This window comes from Camelina sativa, chromosome 2, assembly GCF_030686135.1.
Source record: "Camelina sativa cultivar CO46 ecotype springtype chromosome 2, ASM3068613v1".
Taxonomy (NCBI): Eukaryota; Viridiplantae; Streptophyta; class Magnoliopsida; order Brassicales; family Brassicaceae; genus Camelina; species Camelina sativa.
This window is the reverse complement of record NC_141881.1, coordinates 1,081,411-1,103,749: the sequence shown is the minus strand read 5'-3', so window position 1 is coordinate 1,103,749 and position 22,339 is coordinate 1,081,411. Positions and strand designations below refer to the sequence as shown.

Below are 22,339 nucleotides of genomic sequence, written 5' to 3'. Positions count from 1 at the left end.
TCAATTTTTGAATAGTTACAATTAATTGTGATTAAAATAATATATTTTTTTTTTAAAGAAACGTTGTGAGTGGTGTTGGGCTAATGATGGTCTAAGTATTTCCCAATTTGGTGTGTAGACGTAAATGTTTAAAAGAAAATAACAGTGACTATATTATCCTTGAAGAAGAAGACGAACAATGCACATGGCCAAGGCCATGGGTGCCAAACGTAAGTGTCCTAATAATACCAACTCGATTTCAGTGCCTTGGTCTGTAGGGCAAACAACAGTACTCTCCCCCAAAAAGAAATTTACCTTTCATTTTTTGTTTTGTTTCCTTCTCCCAAACTATAGATATTTTTATTCTACTTCGAAGTCTTTTTGATTGAACTTGGATTTTGTACCGTGCATAAGTGACTAAGTGAGTCCAATATTCACATGCAATCTTATATAATGATCAATTAAATTTGTAAAATACGCCAACGAAGTATGAAGCAAGGAAAAGTGATGTATGAAGAATTAACAGACACGATCTTTTCATCATACTATTCGATAAAGAACAAAAAGTTTACAAGTTTTGTCTATTACATTATCCACCAAATAAGACCATGTCACATACTAAACACAAGAACTAGCTATCAGTATTTAGATAATTTGTGAACTAATTCTTCAGCCATTACGAATATACATTGTTACACTCTAAATTATAATACTTATATTTCGTCATAGTAATGTAGGACTTACTTCTATGTATATAGTATTATAGTGTTACCAATAATTTATATATTATTATATGATATATTATTCATATAGCAGAAGATAAGATACCAAAAGTAAATGATCATACGTGAGATTTAGACGAGCGTGACCAGAGAACATAGTAATGGATTTACCCACTTGTGTTAAGATCAATTCCATGTATTGTCTCTCAATTCACTTATTCGATTTGACTTGTTTCCGGAAGGCGTAAAGTAGAGGAGTTAGGTTTCTAATTTCGTCTATAGAAATCTCACATCCATTATGCAATTGGCCAGAAATAGAAAGTCATTATTTTGTTCATATATAATTTGTAATAAATGTTATCATTTAATATTTTCTGTTACTGAAAAACTTTGAAATCAAAATTTTCAAGTTTATTTGATATAATGGTTTAGAATTGAGACATACGAGAAAATACTGTATAGTTCTAGTAGTATATTTTTTTTTTTTTTTTTTCAACATTTCTGCATTATTGGCCACAACTGGCCGGCCCATTAGCCAAATTCCTACATTCGTAAGAGCCGGGACTCGATCCCGGGTGTGATGGTGCCTTGTGCATTAAGGACTTACCTTTGGCCACTGCACCAAGGTCACTTCACGTTCTAGTAGTATATTTATGTTATCTATACTATTAATTGGGGAGTACACTTAGGTATAAAAATAAATAAACAAAACAAGTATTCCATTACATGCCCTTACGATTTACAAAAACGAAGAAAAAGGAAAAAAAAACAGAGGGACAAATTGGTAAATATATTAATCAAAAGACGCGGACCTTATACGGATTTTATTAACTACGTATAACACTATTCGGATCTTGATTAAGCTTTAGACGTTTCCAAACAGATTACGTCATAGATACCTATAAAACAAATCATAAAATAATTAGGAAATAAGTATAACAAACCCCATAAATAGTTAAGCAATCCCGAATACCCAGAACTAACTCATAATTAATTTAAATACCCGAAACTTAATTCATCTCAAAAACTATCCAAATCGGATTGTATCATTTCCATAATCTCCAATTCACCATTAAATACTTATAACAAATATGGCAATGAAAATTTTCACAAACTTCTCAAAATCATTTTAGAGCATCCAAATCGGACTGTATCATTTACATAATCTCCAATTCACCATTAAATACTTACAAAAAATATGGCAAAGAAAATTCCCACAATCTTCTCAAATTCATTTTACAGCAAACCCGATCTTACTATGCAAGTAAAACAATAACTGAAAATCTATATAAATCTATATTATTTTAAAACCTATGACTTAATCATTGTAAAAACTATCCAAATCTGACTTTATCATAACGATGATCTCTGATTCAAAGATAGCAATAAATCTTCTCATAATCATTTTATATCAAACACAATCTTACTATCAAAGGAAAACAATAAGTGAAAATATATTTTACGATTCCTACCTTTTAAAATTGTATCAACTAAAATATTCTTATCCTCTAAATTTTAGCAACTAACACGGATTTAAGAGTTAGAATTTATGTAAAAGAAATATACTACCGTATCTCATCTTCATTATTGAATAAGCATATTCTAGAATCATACCATTTCACCAAACTACCTCCATTAGTTCTATAAATACAGATCTCTACTCAAGAACAACACTTCCAAACACAAACAAAAAAACTCGATTCCAAAGTAAGTTTATTTCTCTTTATTCTCAAGCATTGTTTATCAATATATAATATATTAAACTAATTATGTCACTATTGTCAATATATGAAACAGGGTGAAGAAGAAAAAGATTTAACTGGTCCAACTATTAAAAAGTGCTCCTCAATCATCTAATACAAGGGGAGACCTACACCATCTCACAATCCGAAATTCACAAGGAGTTCTACCAATATCAATCATTATATTCCACATAGTGCAGTTTTTCACATTTCTTCTCAAGAAATTAGAAGCTTACTTGGATCACGCGGAGAATCATATAAGACTGATCCAATAACTCTGATCTCTTCTCCTGCAAGTAATGAGTTTTTAAAGGCGAGACCTTTTTTTTCATTTGTTTGCACTATAACGACTAATTGTACAACCATTTCTATAAGGGCTAATTTTATCACAGTACAAATAGATTCATACTCTTTCCCTAGACTAGGTAAAGCACCAAATATTTGATTGCAGCCATAGTCTTGCTTAACTTATTTGTTTTAAAATCTACTAATCCAAAAAGAAAAAACAATGTTGTGAAGAAAAATAAATCAGATTTTAATAATTAGTGTTGGGTGTTTGGCAACAAGAACATCATTCAGTTTACTATAAAAAAGAACAATACGTTAATCTATTGGATTGATTATAATAGATACCTTTGTTTGACCCAAAAAAAAGAGGTGCCTTCGAGCGGAGATTACCTTTTCTTGCATGCGGAGATTATGAGAATCTGGAAATTAACAAAGACCACGGGTTAGATGAACACAGACTTAACGGTGAAAAATGGTTTTATTTCCTCTCTATACTTGAGGCAAGTTTGAAACAAACTTTTGGAAATTCAGCTGGAAAAACAAAATTACCTCACCTCAAGAAATCAGCAGGACAGATTTCAACGATCAAATCATTTAAACTTTGTTGCACCTTCTTCAAATCGGATCTGGCTAAAAAATATAAAAAGTGATAAAATTAGAATTATATATCTCTTATATCTTAATCACAACGGAGACAAAGCATCGATTGAAAAATTTGATCTCACCAAAGTTATAGAAGGTACCGACGACGACAACGCAAGACCAAGTGTCTCCAGAAGTCGAACTATCCCTCACGTTCTCAGATGCAAACACGCTCCAATGGCGGTAATCGTACTCGGAAAGATTCCATGGTAAGCGTGAAACCCGGTTTCTTCGCGGGTCACAGGAGAATAAAAAGAAGACGAAGGGAGAGAATCAGGAAGAGACATGCATGTCGTGAATCAAATCGATGAGATTCAGAAGAAGGAAGAAGAAAAGAGACGACGGAAGAGACAAATGTCTCTGATTTTTTTAATTAAACAAAAAAACAATGTCTCTGTTTTAGTTTTTTTTTTTTTTTAATAACATTATTATGTTTTATTTTTGTCCCTTTTACTACTCAACATTGTCATTTTTCCTTTTTTTTATTCATTGGATTTCTTCATAATAATCTCCACCCCGTAATTTATAATTTGGAAATTTATAATAAATTGTGTAATAATAATTGAGTAATTTGCCAAACAGTATTCTGAAAAGGATCAATGTTTTATTTTTAAACTTATCTATGAATCTTTTTAAAAAATCTTTTTAATTGTTTTTATGGATCAGCTTATAAATTGATAAATTAACATTATAGACTTAAAATAAATTAATGCTTACAATCTCAACATTGTCATATAAATGAATTTATTCAACATTTTTGAACCATATAAATGAATCTTTTAAAAAAATCAATAAATTGTTTTTATGGATCAGCTTATAAATTGATAAATTAACATTATAGACTTCAAATAAATTAATGCTTACAATCTTATATGTAACATGTTTTTTTGTTCAAATTATCTAGCCTAACAATGTTCAAAGTAACAATTAAAGGCATTAAATTAAAGTGTGTTCCAATATAGATGAACCATACATAAAATAACAAGAATAAAAAAATTCAATTAATTTTATAATATTTTTATTATATCATATAACATATAAATATACTATAATTTATCTTTGTGTTTTTGCAAAACGCGAAACTTCGGTAATTTTGCTTCCGTCCCATCATGTTTTCAATCGGAAATAAAAGTTTGTCTTATATCGAAAATGTCCTATATCAAGAATCTCCCATATTGGGAATGTGTTTTTTTTTAACTATATATAATTCTCAAAACCTAACTAATTTGATTAAGTGTCAACTTGGAAAAGGGTAAATATCTACTTTATGATGATATCCAAACGGAAATACGAACTTTCCGTCTGAATCTCTTACCTAATCCTTTAAATATTTTATATAAATTAGGAAAAAATATATGGAATAACCTAAATTATCAAACTGCGCAAACACACCTGCGTCCCACATTACTCATATGGGTTTCACGAAACGGGTTTTGAATGGGTCAAAAAAATTTTAAATCTGTTGCAGGATACACCTATCGAGGTGTGTTTGCGCAACTTGATATATTAGGTCATCTTATTCGAGAAGTTTAATTTTTGATGATTTTTATCTGATTTAATAGTATACGGGTTTAATAAAAATCTAACTGTTCCTAATTTGGTTTAAGTTTGATTCAGATATATACCTGGATTAAAAATTTAATAGTGAAATCATAATTATTTAAAATATTCACAAATTTACTAAAACCAAACCAATTTAAATTTGAATTATATTGACAAATATGACTCCGCACGTATGTGCGGATCCGAACCTAGTTATACTTATATGTACCGACGTACCGTTTCCTTTTTGTTTCCATTTGAAGCCAATGTATTACAAAATATCAACAAAATGACATGAAATGGTTTGACTGGACGGCTGGACCTAATATTAGTAAGAGAAATTGCAAGATTACCATACCATTCAACTCACTAAAAACTCTACAATATATAGTCTTCGACAAGATAGATCACCATGTATATTTTATCGAACAAATTATGAAACTACGCCGTTCTGGACGAATAATACCAAAAAATTGATTATATATAAAGATAAAATGAAAATCTTATCCATGCCAACACCAACCCATGGAAATCATGGCTCGAAATATATATGAATTTGAAGAATCTTATCTTTTTCTCTCTCTCTCTCTTTTATATCATACGATAGACCTTCCTAGCCTTAAGAAAGAGTTAGTACCAAGGGAATAGACTTTTAGCCACATAGCCGCTATCTATCTTTCTTTTTTTCACGTCAGTTCGTGGATACATGTTTTGGATTTGTACTAGTCGTCTCTTTTTAATTGGCAAACTAACAAATGATGATAATATACTACTAACACAATTGAATAATTGGTTGAAATTATTGTGTATATATAACATTTGCAGTGTTCAGAAATCAGAATTCAGATATATTGTATGAAAGTGAGGAACGGTAAACCATGATAAATTATCAAATTTTAAATAATATTGAAATTTTTTACGGGGCTGGATATAACAATCTCAGGCAGTTCATACACTATAATCATTGTAGCTAGTTCAAAAAAAGTAGCCGTTTTGCCAGGAGGTACTTAAGAGATCCTCATGGTTAATTAGAGGAACTGGTTTCGTTCTTTAGATTGGCCCAAAGATTTATTTTTAGGCCTATGTTATTAACCTTTAAAGTGGCCTAATATTTATAATTGTAAGCCTTTATTGAAGTAACATCTATTGGGCCTATCAATCCCAATAGGAGAGCCCTTTTATTATTATTTATGTTTGTAACAGTGGAGCTGGATGGACCATTGTGAAGCGAGAGTTATGAAATTATACGAAAGTTCCTAAAACAATAAAACACGATCTTAGCGGGCAGTGGCATCTAGAAGAAGAAATGAGGAGTGTCCTATAAAAAGAAACATTCAAAACAAAGCAATACGTAATTGGTTAGAAAGCCGAGACAATTTTTGTTTACGTATCGGACTCTTTGGTTGGCCATGAAAAAAGTCATCCGAACACAAGGTTTTTAGAAAAAAAAGTTTGATGATAAAAAGGCTATTTCTAATTAAATTCAATTAAAAGTTTGAAACAGCCTCTCCCTTTTTTTTATTTCTTCCTCAAAGGATTGGTGGATAGTGACGAGAAAGAAAAGCATACCATCTTTGATTATTTAAAAAAGAAAAAAAGAAGGTAGGAAAAAGATATTTTGTAAAGCAAGAACAGTTGTTTCTTTTTTATTTATGCCCTCTCTTTTTATCTTCCCCTTCAAGACATATATAGTAAAATATTTACCAATTTGGAATACTTGATTGATTTTGTATTCATTTAATCTTATAGATAATATAAAGAGAAGGAAAGAACTTTCAAATCATCAAGTGGATGAGGAAAAAAAAATCGCCTTAAACAAAAAACGTGTATAATATGAACTAGTTAAGGTGGCTAACATATAAAAATTATTTCATCATTAACTACCAATGCACCACACGGGTTTGCCACATGAAATTCTTTGAAATATATTAATCTTCTAAACCTAATCTGTAATTGGGTTTACTAAGTGTTTATAAATGAGAAATTTAACCTTTTCATTCTTGATCTTGAGAAAAAAGAAAATTTGATTTAGTGAAGTGGCAACAATATATTATCGAAAATGTTAACCTGAATGATTACTGCGATCGAGGTGTGGATTAGACTATTCCATTTCTAGTATGGATAATAAATCGCAGTAGAGCAACTCTATTTGTATGTAAAAACGTTACATAGTTGGTCTGCTACGGTTCTATCTTTATTTTTTCGGACTGTAGAACTACATTTGATGAATAATAAATAAAAAACAGTTTAATCCGCAGACAGATTTATCGTTCTAATCGTTGTAATCATTCACACTTTTAGAATTGGACTGACGAGGATCAGTTGAGATATTTTTCAGATGTATCGAATATGGATCAGACTTTGAATTCCACAAGCAAGTCGAAGAATTTATAAAACTTGATACCCTATGATTAAAGTAATTAATTAGCACCCGAATGCTCTTAATTAGCAGTTCTCGTGAAAGTATTGGAGCCAGAACCATGGGTCCGACCGACAAGTTTGTTGACCGAAAGCGGCTACGCGTCACATTTATCAGCCACGCCTTTTACAGATCATGCACGTCCCAATCTGTAGGAGGGTTGACATGGTTATTTGTCCTTAAGAAAAAAATACGTATTCCAATAATAACGCCCCTTTTAAGGTTTTTATTATAGGGTAAAATATAAAGGTTAACTATATATTAAAAGTAAAAAGATGTCATTTTTTAAAAACAGAAAATATAAAATTTTTTGAATGAAATAACTCTTTGGAAGACACAAAAGCCATCGAGTGAATGCATAATCCGTTTGCATTGGAGCTTTACCAAATATTAGCCACCGTATTAGTTAACTAGTTTCTTAATTTTTTATCAGAAGTACGCAATATGACATTATATATATATGTCGTAGGCATGGCAATGACTAATTTTATTATCAGTTATATATGCAAGTAACTCTTGGTGCCTCGTCCATTAACCCAACCATTGATTATCTTATTTCGAGAGTAAGCACTGCTTCAATCATGCAAAATCTACTATATCTATAGCCTTTTAATTAAATAATATTTAAATACATTTCTTTCTTAAGAAAAATAGAAATTTATATATTAATAGTTGCGTCATACGTTTTCTGTTTCGTGTTACAGTATATAGATCGGCATTGCTTTCTTTGATTGCGCCTACGTCGATAATAATCTTGTATCAAAGTTCCGAGACTTGTCTCTGTCAAGTTGAAAGACCAAAAACTTCAGTATGACCAAGCTTTTTGACGCATTTCGTTTATAGAATAATGATTCATTTCTCTTTTCATGAAATATATGTTTTCGTTCTCGTCCATTTGCAAAATACTTTCTAAATCCACTAACTTGAGTTGGAATTGCAGTATTAATATATATCAACTTGCCTGTTCTTTCCATTCGTAAAAAGAATAGTATTATTAATAGTTAGCAATAGAACTACTTAGTTGGTGAACGGGACTTTAGGGACGTATCGAAACTATTTTGAAAACATTATCTAACACAAACGAGATTTGTAGTGTTTAAGCGTAAGCAAACAGTAAAAACGAATCACGATCAACATGAAAAAAATCATTTCTAGCTATAGTTGAATTAAAGTAAATTTATACTTATAATCAGAAGTGTTTAATTTTTCTTGTTTTACATTTTTATCTTATTGTCAAATTATATGTTTCTTTTGTTTTATAGTTTTATTACTTTTCTAATAACATATGTCCAAAGCAGTTGAGTTGTTTTCCCTGCGTTAATGCAATAAATAAGAACAACAAACTCAATATCTACAAACATAAATTTTGATTTTTTTTTTAAAGTTATGATTTAGCCTCATAGCAGTCTCTTCTAAAAATTATGTACATGTTAATGAGTCGATTTGTTTGTTGGCAAATTTGGAATTTACCTCTTCGGAACGTTGTTGCGACAATGACGACGTATACAGTGTTGTAAACTTTTAACTACCGAAAAAAAAAAACAAAATTTGATACTTTCAAGAAAGACCATATAAACAAATGTCGTAAATTCATTATAATTCAATTATTTTGATGTCATATCCATCAGTGATCAGTCACGTAATTAAGACTTGAGAGTCAGTGGTCAATAAAGAGTTTCAGTGTATAGCCTCACCCCTTTTTTACGTGTTCCTTTAGTATATTAGAAGAAAGAGTGAACCTAATCGATTTTTTCGACTTTAGTTACATTTTTATAATGTTTATGTTATGCATGAATTAAGCGGTCGAAACCGGATTCTAGGTGATTCTGACATGTGTTCATGCTTTCTTGCTAAAAGATAACAAACCCTCGTGGGGTTAGCCATGCAAAAAAGCGAGAAGCCATAAAATTTAAATTTAGCAAACGCACTGACGCAATACGCACCCACGAAGTAACCAACAAAACAAACATATTTTATCACTTCATAATTAAAATATAAATTAGTTTCTTATAATTTTTATTAAAATAAAAATCTTTTTTTTTTTTTTTCATCAAAAATGAATTTATAGAGATGATAAATTGTGATCGTTACAAAAAGTTTCTGTTAACCAAATAGGGGATGAAAACAAGCAGAATAAAAGAGATCAGTACTACAACCGAATTTTGCTAATACATGAGCTGTTCTATTACAGTTTCTTGGAATGTAAACAAATTCAGTATTGTCGAATTTGAAAGACCAGTGTAATATATCTTGATAGACACTATCGATTGAAGCAATGTATATTGATTTATTCACCATCTTAATAAGCAACTCGCAATCTCCCTCGAATGTGACTTGTCTTATTCCCCGTATCCATGTTTGTTGCATTGCATTCAGTAGCGCCTTCCCTTCAGCTTCCAAAGGTGATGAAGCATGTCTCAGATTCGCAGCACTCCAACCATTAGATATTCCTCTGTAATCACGTAAAATCCACCCACCTCGAGTCTCATATGTTATGGGATCAAAACTTGCATCGAAATTGCATTTAAGCATTGTTTAAATTGCATTTAAAATAAAAATCTTTAAGAACAATTTTTTGTAAGAAACGCGTTTTTCTAGTCACGAACTCTCACCGTAAATTTCATGTAAGAAGTGTATATCTTGAAATTTTAATTAATGTGAATCTTGGTTTAAAATTATATATTAAATGTATTAATTAATTAGTCATCGAAATAGGTCATGTGGTAAAAATCCTATCGATAGTTTGTGATCCATTTAATACGAATGACGTGAAAAAAAAGCTCGTCATGTCTACAAATTCCAAAGTGTAGTTGTGGTTGTTATTAGTTTTACTGTTACAATATCTAAAAAGCAATTTTATTAATCATGCATGACATCATTTTAGCAAAACAATTTAAACAAACACAAGACAAACCGAAAGCAACAAAAAACTATGTAAGGACATAAATGGTTATGGTCGAATACGGAATTAATGATTAAAACGCGGGTAACGTCTCTGAAATTAAAATTGGCGTGACCTTAAAGATTTATTGCGAATCCAGACAAGTTTACACTAGTTATTGGATTTGTGTTTTGTCTCTTCATTTTGTTTATTTTATACAAAAGCTATTGCTGGAACAATATTAAACTTTAAAGCATTGTTATCGTAGAAGAAACCATGCTTTATAGCGAGCACTTGGTAGAGACCCCTTGTCGTGTAACGATGCGACATTTATATAATACCACTTACTATTATATACTTCCTGATTTGTGACTGCTGAGTGAGAGTCATCTATATCTGCATATATTATGTATACCTTCGATATAGATTTTCTACTTGTTTGGATATTAGAATCTTTTTGAAGTGCTTGAGCTTTCGCTCCTTTCATGTGCCCATTCCTCAGCAGTATTATAAAGAAAAGGCAAAGCAACAGCATTTTTTTTTCTGGTTGTAATGATTTATAAATAAAGATATATATTTAATAAAGTTTAGGGTAGATTGCCAAATGTAATTCAAAAATGTAAATATAGATAAATAATTTATAAGTACAGTTAATTAGTTTCTATAAAAAAGATTAGTGCAATTTTGTAGAGATTATGCCCTTTAACAAAAAAAAAATTGTAGAGATTAACTTTGTAAATAACTTCTAAAAAAAAATAATTTAAAGGGTAGAGAACACAAAATGTATTTAAAAATGTTAACATATATATATATATATGTATGTTCAAATAACACTCTATAATGGTCTTAGCTAGGAGACTGATCAGTTCAAACTATTTTTGTTATATCATTTCAATAAAAGGCTCTTTTAAAATTTAGTATGGATTTGCTAAAACACACTTTCTCTGATTATTTTGTTATATCCAAGCAGATTGAACCATCAGTCAATATTTAATTAGGTCATATTTGGTAGAGTTTATTTATATAAACAAATTACAATATCCAAATGAAGCCTGTAGGAATTTTAAAATCCAAAAAAAATAAAGTTGCAAGAGAAGTCATGAAATAGTCCAATAAACAATCAAACTATCATTTTCTTCCCCTCTTCATATTTAAATTCTTTAAGAGATATCGATCCTCATTGTTGGACAATAGTGATTAGGGAAAGTAGATCAAGGGGTCATTGGTATAACCAAAAGTTGGCCTCTGTTAACATTTGTACGGCCTTCCTCTTCCTTTTCTTCGTCCACCGTATTGGTAGGCAACTTCATGGTCTTACAGTCCTCTATTTGCTTACCCCTACTCCATAAAAATATGTATAAACCGATCACAACCACCACAGATCCGATAACGCTGCAACAAAAATAAAAGTTTAGTCCACATGCACATGCTATATTATATATTTGTGAGGGGTTTAATTTGTAGAGTTCATCATATATAAACCAAGTCTAGTTTTTTTATAATATATATACCTTCCCAAATAAATCACACGATGAAGAATCAAGAAATCGAACAAGGTTGCAGACATAAGCACGACAGGACTAAATGCTGAGGAAAAGACAGGTCCTTGTTGTTTGATACACCACGATATGCCCACTGTACACATTCCTTGTGCAACCACACCCTACAAACGTATATACACAAACAATAAATCCATGTGTCTGCTTATCGTGGGTCCAAATTATTAATATGTTGACAAAAAATTGTCTTAGGTTAGGTATATGAATATTGTACCGCTATAACGACTGTTACAATGGTAAGCTCGTCTCTGAGGATCCAATCGTCAACATGTCTAGTCTTGATCAGACTTAGAAGGGCACACTGAAGCGTACCAAAGACCGACAAAATAACGGTACTCGAGTATGGAGAAGGGTAATTCGTGTTGATTTTGGCTTGTATAAGCATCCAAGAACTGAAAAGTACAACTCCTGTCAACAAAAATAAACAACCTTTGATCCAGTTCTCATGCCCTGTGTGGCTGTTTGACACCGTTGCTTGTGGTTGAGAGTGTGTTAATGGGATGCCTTCATACATAGTAAGAAGTAAAGCTCCTACTAAGCTTATCAAAGTTCCAAGAACGACGCCGTGTCCTACTTTTGTTCTCAAGTTTAGCTTTTCGAACCTGCAAATATTTTTATAACAATAAAGAAAAAGGTGTAAGGTGGTTACACTTGAAATGATAACATATATAAGGTACTTTCATTTATATATTTTTTTTCTTCTTCTTTCTAATAAATAATTGTACCCAAATATTAAAGCCATGACGAAAGTGAGGGAAGGCATTATGGCCCAGAAAGCAGATCCCAACGTCGCAGAAGTGTAGGAGAGTCCAAGCAAGTAGAAATATTGCATCAAGCTCGCCCTGGAAAAATAAAGATTTTATTTACAAACACAAAAGAAAACAATTACAAAAACAATAAAAAGAGAAATAATAGTAAGAAATAAGGAGTTAAAACTGAAACTTACCCAAAAAGGGCACTGACGAAAAGCTGACATGAGATGCTTATGGTTAGCTTTGGTCTTGTTTTCCTGACCAAATTAATCATGAAATCGAATATTTATTTTGTTAGGCACACTCGCACACAATTCCGATTCAATATCCGTACATATAAAATGACATATATTCATAAATATTTATTTTGTTTGATTAACTTTTTATTACGAAAATAAAAATACTTAAGTAAATAACAAATTATCATTAAGAAAAATAGTAAGATAGTGATGAAGCATCAAACGATTGGAAGAAGTGAACCTACCGTTCCCAAAAGTAAGCGATTGGAATAAGAAAAACAGTGGAAATACCCAAACGATAGGTAGCAATAACCATATGATTAATGCCTCCATCAAGAACTTTCTTAACCAAAGCGTTAACCATTCCCAAAATGATGTTAATGAAAACACTCATTATCATCGGCGCCCATTTCCCATCGATAAAACCCCCCATGATTAGTAAGTAAATTAACTACGTACTATCTGTTAACTCTCTATCTCTCTCTCTCTCTCTCTCTCTCTCTCTCTCTTCGCTTACGATCTCCTCTCTCTTTCTCTATCTCTTCTTCAGAAACTTGTTTGAGTAGTGAAGCATTAAGGACTAGGTGGACATATTTATAAATAACATATATGCTGAGTCGGAGCCCATTTGTTTATAAAAGGACAAAAAAAATGTTAAATTATTCTAAAAACGAGTTCGGTAGCTATGAATTTTTTTTATAACAATGATTTATCTGTGTATATAATATGTTGTTTTTATTGATGGAAGAGAGTAGCTAGTAACCAATCCTAATAAAAGATACAACATATGTTCTTCTTCTTTTCTATTTTGAAAACTACAACATATGTTTTATTGTGATGTATTTCGCGTATATATATATATATCACTATATATGTTAACATATAACTTACGAGGTGTTGATGTTCGAACTCAACGAATAATATTTAATGAGATTTCTACAGACAAGTAATAATTTTTCATTGTCGAACTATGATTAGGCAAATTACAGGGTCTGGTTACAAAGCGGATTTTGTATAAGGATTAACCGAACGAGAGAAACCGACTTAGCTCGTCGTCAATAGAACAAACGAGCAGGCAAACGACGAGCAAGTGGGCAACCCTGTGGAATTGCGCATGTCCATTTATACTGTTCCTTTCCATATTTACGAGAAAAAGTCATTTCATATCTGTTAATGTTGACTTTGAAATTGGCTCAATTTTGTAAATACAGGTATAAAATTTGAATTTTACTGGAGTGTAGGTCTAAATTAGCACTCCTTATTTGTACAGGAAAGAAATCACACTTTTGATAGGTGTGTACGGGTATGAAATGACCTTTTTCCCCTATATTTATATATAGTGAACAATATCTGTTGCGGTTCTGTTGTGTATTCCAGTTTTAATCCCTATTTCATGCAAGATTATCTTGTTCAATCAGATCCTATCATTTTTTAACCATCCGAATACTCTGGGTTTTTAAAAGGAGCAAAGCCCATACCCAACAAACACGAATCTTATATATCCCCTTTATAATAAAACAGAAGTACACAATATTGTTTTGTACACTATATAATTTTAATAAGTTGGTTACAAATAGGTTATAAAATAATTGGTTACAAGTTAAACAGTTGGTGCAACCCTAATTTATTTTCAGAAGATTTTATTAGTAGAGCACGTTGTTTCCGAAAATCTTAAAGAGAATATTCTAAAGAATCATTTGATATCATCTAACTTACCATATTAATTTCCTTTATTAAATTATTCATCAAATAAAATATTTTGATATCTAAATTAACGCATTATTTTGTTAATTATCATTATACTTCACCTCTCATTTTTATATATGAGTCTATTTTGTGAAACAAATAAATTATCATATTATTTATTATAATTTAAAAATAGTTTTATATCTAGATATACCATAAGTTGAATTTTGAAAAAAAAATATAAATTGTTCAATCTATGAAATATTCAAGCTTTAGTAATATTATTCTTTAAAAATAATATCTATTGAATTAAAATTTTTACTAAGTAACGGATCAAAATTTGAATATTTAAATTCAATTTCATATTTTTGTTGAATTTTATAATTTTAATATAATAAACTTTAATAATTTATTTTGAAGTATTTTTAAAATATTGAAAATTGATATAAAAGTTAAAAACTATAAACACTCTAAATTGATTTGTTATAGCAATGTCAATAATATGTCACTATAATAGTATAATATGAAAGAATTTCAAGAAACCAAGTATATTAAAATAAAAAGTATAACAATATATTAAATTACTCATAATATAATAACTTGCTTTTTAAAAACTAAATTTACAAAATTATGTCTTATAATGACATTTAAGTCATGATGTAGAATATACATTGTTGAAATAACTTTACATACATAAACTAATACAACTATTAAAATTTTATTTAAAAATATAAAATATACAAAACTTTGTATAAAATGAAATTTAACCAGTGTTATAACATGAGTACTTATCTAGAATTATTAACAATACAAAATTTACAAAATATGTGTCTTTTTCAAGTTAACATATTTAGCATATGAATTTATTGCATAATATTTTATCCAAAAAAAACTTTTAAAAACAATCACACAAATTATATTTTATAGAAAAATTACAATATAAATAAAATGAATTTCAACTCGTGCTAGTTGTTTCCTACAATATCAAGCAAATGATAAATTTAACTAAAATTAAAAGAAAAAAAAATCGTTTGCAATTAATTTATTTTATTTTGTGTCGTCTACTAGACTACTACTACTACAATTCATACAAATATATATACTCTGAATTTTTAATCGGTAGCGTCACTATTACATATCACTAAGGTACAAGCTGTTAATGATATTTATCAAAGTATATAGCACTGATCGAATTAACAATTGTTTTGTATTTCCTCACGTTGTTAATTAAAAGTTCAAGGCAATCATTTACAAAAAACTAAAGGTGGATAAAGCTCAATAGTTTCCATCAAACGAAAGCAAAGATTATATATATTAAAGCAAATGAAAATTTAAAACATGCTTTAGTTATCTTTAAACTTGTATATTAAGATACCTTGCAAATTAATAGTACACCTTGCGGGGTGTATCTTGTGTTACATTTGAAGCCAAATATTCACTTAATGCTGTAATGCATAGTTATGATCTCCGGTAGTTTTTAGATGAAGTCCATGTTTTTTTTCTTTGTTCTCAGTCTTGTAGAAAAATCCTACATGATCCAATCTTTTTTTTTAATTACTATTTGGGACGTAACGATTTGGATGTCTCTAAAATAAAAAATTTAAGTGGAATATACCGATCTCGTAGAAAAGCATCTCTAACTAATGGAATCAGTGATTTCGTCTAACTTTGTAATGACATTCAAATTACAGATGAATAAGTTTTTCTGCGGACCCTCATCTTTGACATGTTGTATCACTATTACACCTGAAGTTATATTGCCAGTAAATTTGTGGGCTATCCACCGAATAAATTGTTAAATTCTGCATTGCTATGGATTTCCCAAACGTGTGCTTCTAAAACATTCAGGCTTGGTCCCAAGTCCCAACGACCCAACTCCCAACTATAATTCTTCAGATCAATGAAACTCCCGAGAGGAAAACACTAATATTGTTGAAAATACGTATACGTGTAGAAATCTTCGTGATATATTTATGAATAAGGGTTAAAATTCATTTTTCATCAATTGGTTTTAAGTTAGATCATGACCTAACTCGTTTCACAATAGAGGCTGATCTAAATTTGATTCGTTAATTTATGTACGAAAACCCCAAAATCAATGATTATAAGAGCCATGGTTAAGGAGGTGGGTTGGAAATAAAAATCGTATAACTAAGAATCGTCAAGTAAAAAATAAAAAATAGAAGAAAATGTGAAAAAGATTATTGTTTATAAATTCATGAGCTCTCAATAAGAAATTCTCATTTAACTATTATTTTAATTCTTAAAACAAATTTATATTTTAATTAAATAATCGATTTTTTATTAGATATATAATTACTCTCTCTCTCCCTTAAAGATTGCTGTTTTGTAATTTTTTTCATGTTCCAAAAGGATTGATTTTCTACAAATCTTAATTAATTAATATTAATTCTTTGTAAACTTAAAAAAATAATCATTAAAAATATTTGAATTTCTGAATTATCATTGGTCTATAATTATATAATATTTTTTAGTGAAAAACAATAATATTTTTAATATAAATAATCATTGTTTTTTTATTTGTGTGAAAACCCTCAAACATCATTCTTTTAAGGATAGAGGAAGTATTTGAATGTTAAAAGAGCCCATCGTTGGTACTCTAACAAAACTTTTTTTTTTTGGACAACGGTACTCTAACAAATATGATGATTTAACTGTATATTTCCTTAAGTTATTGAAGTGTCCTATATAGCTATCATGTACCAGTGTATCCATCAGATCCATAAAATACTGTCTCCCACCCAAAAATATCATCCTGTATACCTAAAGGAATTCACAGGTAACAACTCATTCTTTCTTTTCTTTTTCCTTTTTCTTTATTTTGTTCTGTTTTTCTTTTTCTTTTTCCTTTTCATTCTGTATACATCATCATATATCACAATATGAACCGAATTTAGAAATATTGTTTACCGAATCACAGACCTTCAGCTGTATTGTACTCAATAGTTGGGACCTCTTGATGGTGACCTAGAACATATTGTGTTGGCTACTTGGCTATATCCGTGCATGTATTGATAATGTGGATCTGTGATAGGGCATGGATTAAAAACCAACGCATGTATGTGACATGGGCACATGGCAATAATGGCATACTTATCTAGCTCGATCGGTAGACAAAGGTTGAGATGCCATTCGAATCTTCTAATTTAGTAGTAGATACGACCTTTACGAGGTGCTTCCTCACATGAACGTTCGAACTATGTAGGCCTCTTGACAGAAGGTGAGCGATGCTAGCGGCAGAAAATGTCTGGAGAGTATATATAGCCACATGTTCATCAGTTCATGTGTCACGTCACATGGTGATTTGTTGAATTCCTGAAAACAGCAAATTATTCCCAGTTAAACATTACTTACGGTTACGTACGTATATTCTTTTAGTTCTAACAAATATAGTGTCATACCCTTGGAATTATCCAGAAAATAAGAGAAGATAATCTACTACAAAGCAATTATTTTTGTGTTGTTAGTTTCATCCGATCCTCAAACTCTATAAACGTTTCAAATTCTATCTACTTCTAGCTCTTACCAAATCACATTTTCTTTTGAGTTGAGTTTATTGGTCGGTACTTTCTTCAACGTACGACTAATATTTCACCGTTTATTATTATTATAAATATACTCTTAGGACATTTTTTTCCCGGCTGGGTGCCATAAAATTGCATAATCACTAGACTACCTCCATCGCTTTTACTATTGGTGTTTGTAGTACTTTATAGATATAAATTTAAGACATTTTAGAGAGAAAGAAGAAGAGAATGTCTTCTACAAGACATGAAACCATTCTTTAAGACCCTCTCAAACTTATTTGTTATTTTCCTATTGGTTTCAATTCTGTTATATTTTTTCATTTAAATTTTTAATCTAACTAAGACACTCTCTATCTGTATCACTGATAAAAATGCTTTAAGAGTCACAAAATCCGGCTCAAGCTCAGATGATTTTTTTTTGGCTGGGTGCCATGTGATATTACGTTACACTTTCATTATTCTAATTATATTTTATATATTTATCAAGGGATGATTTTTTTTTTTTAATTTCTTTGAGTAAAAAGTTTTTCCAATGCATATTAAATTCCCCAACACAATCCTGGTTTGCTTTTCTAACTTTTAGATTAACTATCCTAGTCTCAAAGAAAATTGGTTTTTAGTGTAAATTTAATTTTCTAGGTTATAAATTTAAATGGTTTTCAAAATAAAAAGGAAAAAGAAAAAGGTTATAATTGAATTACCAGAAAAGACACCTTAATAAACTGATTGCTATAGCCAAAACAAAGGTAGCCGCATGCATGTATGTCAGTAAGTAAGTGTCATGTTAATACTCCTATATAAAAGCATATGCTAATTAAGTACGCAGTCGTTGTGTATGATAGCAGATAGCCCTAGTAGGAAGACGTACTAGAGTTAAAGCATATGCTCATTTATAGGTTGACCCAACTCAGTTCAACTTAAAACTAGTTTTCCCTAAAATAGAAAAAATGAAACATACAACTCCTTAAAATTAAATAAAAAAAAGAACGAACCCAACTATCCAAGTACTGAAGATTTTTGAGTGTAAGTTTTGATTTCATTCTCCTAAATAACGAATAAATTTGTTAAATCCATATACATACATGAGCTTTTAAAAAAGGATTTCACAAATTTATTCTTAATGTTTATGTATTTGTGAGCTTTTAAAATTATGTATGTATATATGAGCTCATACATAACATTAACAAGTTAAAAAATGTATGAGCTCACAAATGTTAGCCACAAACGAATGAATTTTTTATTTCTTTTAAAAAAGGATTTAAAAATGTATGAGCTCTCTTAACATTAAAACCAAAAAAAAAAAATACATGAGCTTTATGATTCATGATTCATCTTATTACATTTTTACAAAAGAAAATTTCATATTACATTTTTACAAAAAAAATACATGAGCTTTTTATGATTCATTTAGTTATTAGTTTGGTTTTAACAAATTTAAATTTCATTAACTGTTCAGAAAAAAAAATATTATTTCGATTTCGTCACCCAGTAGGTCGCTAGTCAATAAAGATCAGTCAATGTATAACTTAGCTAGTAGCTACCACCCCTTTTTATCTCCTTTATATTCATAATGCATTTATTATATTATATGTATGTGGACAATCATTTACTATGTGATTGTTTTTTCTTTTCTTTTTTTTGGTAAAGAAGCTATATGATTGGCTTTATTGCTAAAAAGATATGAGATAAAATAAAATAAAAAATAAAATAAGAAATTTTAGCCATGCAGACACACGATTTAACTTAGCAAAAAAGAAAAAAACGTACATACGAAGTAAGTTAGGCTTATTAATTATTCATATGATTCTTAAAAACCAATACATTTATAATGAATTTAAGGAAAATTAAGAAAATTTACTAATGGCTGTTTTTTATCGATCAGACTGTTTTTAAATAGATAATAGATTATATTTAGTATAAAAATATAAAAATAAACATATTAAAATTTTAATCTATATGTAGAAACCTTAAAAAATGCATAAATTAAACGAAACAGGAAATTATGAAGATCTTAGGAGCAATATCAACTGACAACTACCTAGACTGACTTGCTATCAAAATTCTATAAAAACCTTGCAAATACTAGATTGTACTAGATAGTCTCAGATAGACTTCATACGTAATTACTGTCAATCTCGCACTTGACACGCAATAAACATTAGTCTATTTTCACAGAGAAGGATGATTAAGGGTTAAAAGGCTTAGACTTTATCTGTTCCATTACCTAAAAACTAAAATGAAAAAGGAGAAACACATTTTATTTAATAATATTTTATATTACATATAACGATAGATTTTATTAATTTTATGAAACATATATATTTGGTTTGTCACCACGTGTTTCCGTAATTATCTGTATAATCTTTTTTTTTTTTTTGTCAACAATTATCTATGAAATTGGAAAGGAAGAAGCTAATCGTGATTACACATGGTGATGGTGACATGGAAACCATAATTGTGTTAAAAATCTCATCAAAACAGATCATCTGAATTCTGAAAAATAACCAAGATTAAAAGAAAAGTAACAAAATATGGATTATTCGTGATTTAATGTGGTGGAAAGAAACTAGTCGTGATTACACAATCCAAAGAGTGGTCGTGGGTATTTCTTTTGTAAATAGTGGTGCGATTTTACAACTTCTCAATAACTATGACATCATGTTTTGCCAAAAAAGGATTAACAAACTATTTCTGAATAGCCTTTTTTGTCACTTGGTATAGACTTTTGTAGTGACCGATACGACATTAATTCTACTACCACCACGAGAGTCTGAATATATATATATATATATATATATATATATATATATATATATTAGTTATGTTTTCTAGCTATATAGCATTGTTAACAGGTTTGGATCTAAAATATTTTTGAAGTGTTTTCACTCGTTTCGTGTGCCATCCCTCAGCACTCATCAGTATTATAAAGAAAAAGCCAAATAACAACCTTCTTTTGGCTACTATAATTAAATAAATCTTTTAATAAAGCATACATACAATATGAAAATAAAGCTCATATGGAGTGAGGCTTGCAGCCTAAGCTGCCTAACTTGCTTTCAAAGAAATTTTCTTTTTGATTTTTTTTTTCCAAAGATCTCAAGAAATTAAGCATAAGCTATTTTATGGGCAGGGCCGGTCCATAGGGCAATCAACTCAAGCAAAGGATTAGGACATCAAAAAAATTAAGGCATTTTTTTGTAAAATTATTATAGAGTTTTTATATATATCTAAAGATTTTTACAAAAATGTGGACTTTAGTGCAAATCATAGTTTTTGAGGTTAATTGTTAGTTTTAGTTTTGATTTTTTCCATTTTGAGGTTAATAGTTTGCTTTGTTAAACTATTAGATAAATCTTTTCATCAAAACTAATGTTTTGATTTTGGTTTGTGTTAATAAATTTTCAAAACACTAAACATAAAGTCTTATATACTATTGGTTATAATTTTTTGGTAATATATAAAAGGGCATGTTTTTTAGTTCGGGCATAGGGCACTAATAAATGTCGGACCGGCACTTTATGGGCTACTAAGGAGGATAAATATATTCTCGGATTTGGAAAACTATCTTGTCTATGCAACACTCTTGTCTATGCATCCTAGCCGTCTTTTCAATATTGTTAATAGGCCGAATGGCATGTTAGCAAGCTTATGGTATAATTTCGTGACCCCTACAAGTTCGCTAATTGTGGTTTTTTGTATGATCTGGTCTACACTAAGGTTAATCATCTCTATCTCACGTAGCTTCAGTTTTTGGAACAAGAGGATCGGATGACAACTCCGCACATTAAGATCTGATACTTTGATAAGATCTTCAAATTAACTTTCCTACTCCAACCACAACATACATGATGACAATTCTGGCAGAATTCAAAGGAAAAGTTCCGTCATTTTCATCCCTAAATGTGTGTATATATACCGTACTATATCCAAATGAAGCCTTTCAAAAGTAAAATCTAGCATTGCATATTAACCAAACATCTCAAGCCCAACATTATGAGACAAACAAGTACAAGATATAAGCCCATGTAACCAGGTTTCTAGCAAGAGATTCATATATATATATATGAGTGTAATGAACATATAGTATCTAGAGTTGCCGAAAGTGAAACCTCTATAATCTATATCTCCCTTTAATTTCATCTTATAAGAAAACAATTGGAGTGTTCTTACTTCTTAGTGATTGTAAATTAATTTTCGTTTTTCCTCTTTTATTTTAACTAAATAAAGCTCATTTGACTATTTGAGCTAGAATCTATCTTTGCTAGAAATCTCTTCACTGCAAACAACTATAAGATCATTTATCTATAAACAAGAGGTTTCGAGGAAGTAGATTAAGGAGT

General features: G+C 29.9%; 1 protein-coding gene and 1 long non-coding RNA gene across 2 annotated transcripts; both read right to left on the bottom strand.

The window, feature by feature from the left end:
- Positions 1–1,399: 1,399 nt before the first annotated feature.
- LOC147948063 (uncharacterized) lies at positions 1,400–3,679 on the bottom strand. Its single transcript, XR_015573213.1, has 5 exons — positions 3,457–3,679; positions 3,286–3,361; positions 3,077–3,150; positions 2,680–2,733; positions 1,400–1,600 (listed from the first exon to the last, which is right to left on the bottom strand). It is a non-coding gene; the product is annotated as an uncharacterized LOC147948063 (long non-coding RNA).
- A 7,525-nt stretch (positions 3,680–11,204) lies between these two features.
- Positions 11,205–13,372, bottom strand: LOC104713002 (WAT1-related protein At4g01450). The gene is made up of 6 exons (XM_087479135.1): positions 13,011–13,372; positions 12,721–12,783; positions 12,500–12,616; positions 11,989–12,376; positions 11,727–11,878; positions 11,205–11,607 (listed from the first exon to the last, which is right to left on the bottom strand). The coding sequence occupies exons 1-6, from the start codon at positions 13,196–13,198 to the stop codon at positions 11,427–11,429; spliced, it is 1,089 nt and encodes a 362-aa protein (XP_087335261.1). The 5' UTR covers positions 13,199–13,372; the 3' UTR covers positions 11,205–11,426.
- Positions 13,373–22,339: the final 8,967 nt, after the last annotated feature.

Coding starts and splice junctions, on each gene's coding strand:
- LOC104713002 (XM_087479135.1), bottom strand. CDS start 13,198: ATGGGGGGTTTTATCGATGGGAAATGGGCGCCGATGATAATGAGTGTT. Junction 12,784..13,010: donor ATCGCTTACTTTTGGGAACG/GTAGGTTCACTT, acceptor TAATTTGGTCAG/GAAAACAAGACCAAAGCTAA. Junction 11,879..11,988: donor TTGTAACAGTCGTTATAGCG/GTACAATATTCA, acceptor ATACGTTTGTAG/GGTGTGGTTGCACAAGGAAT.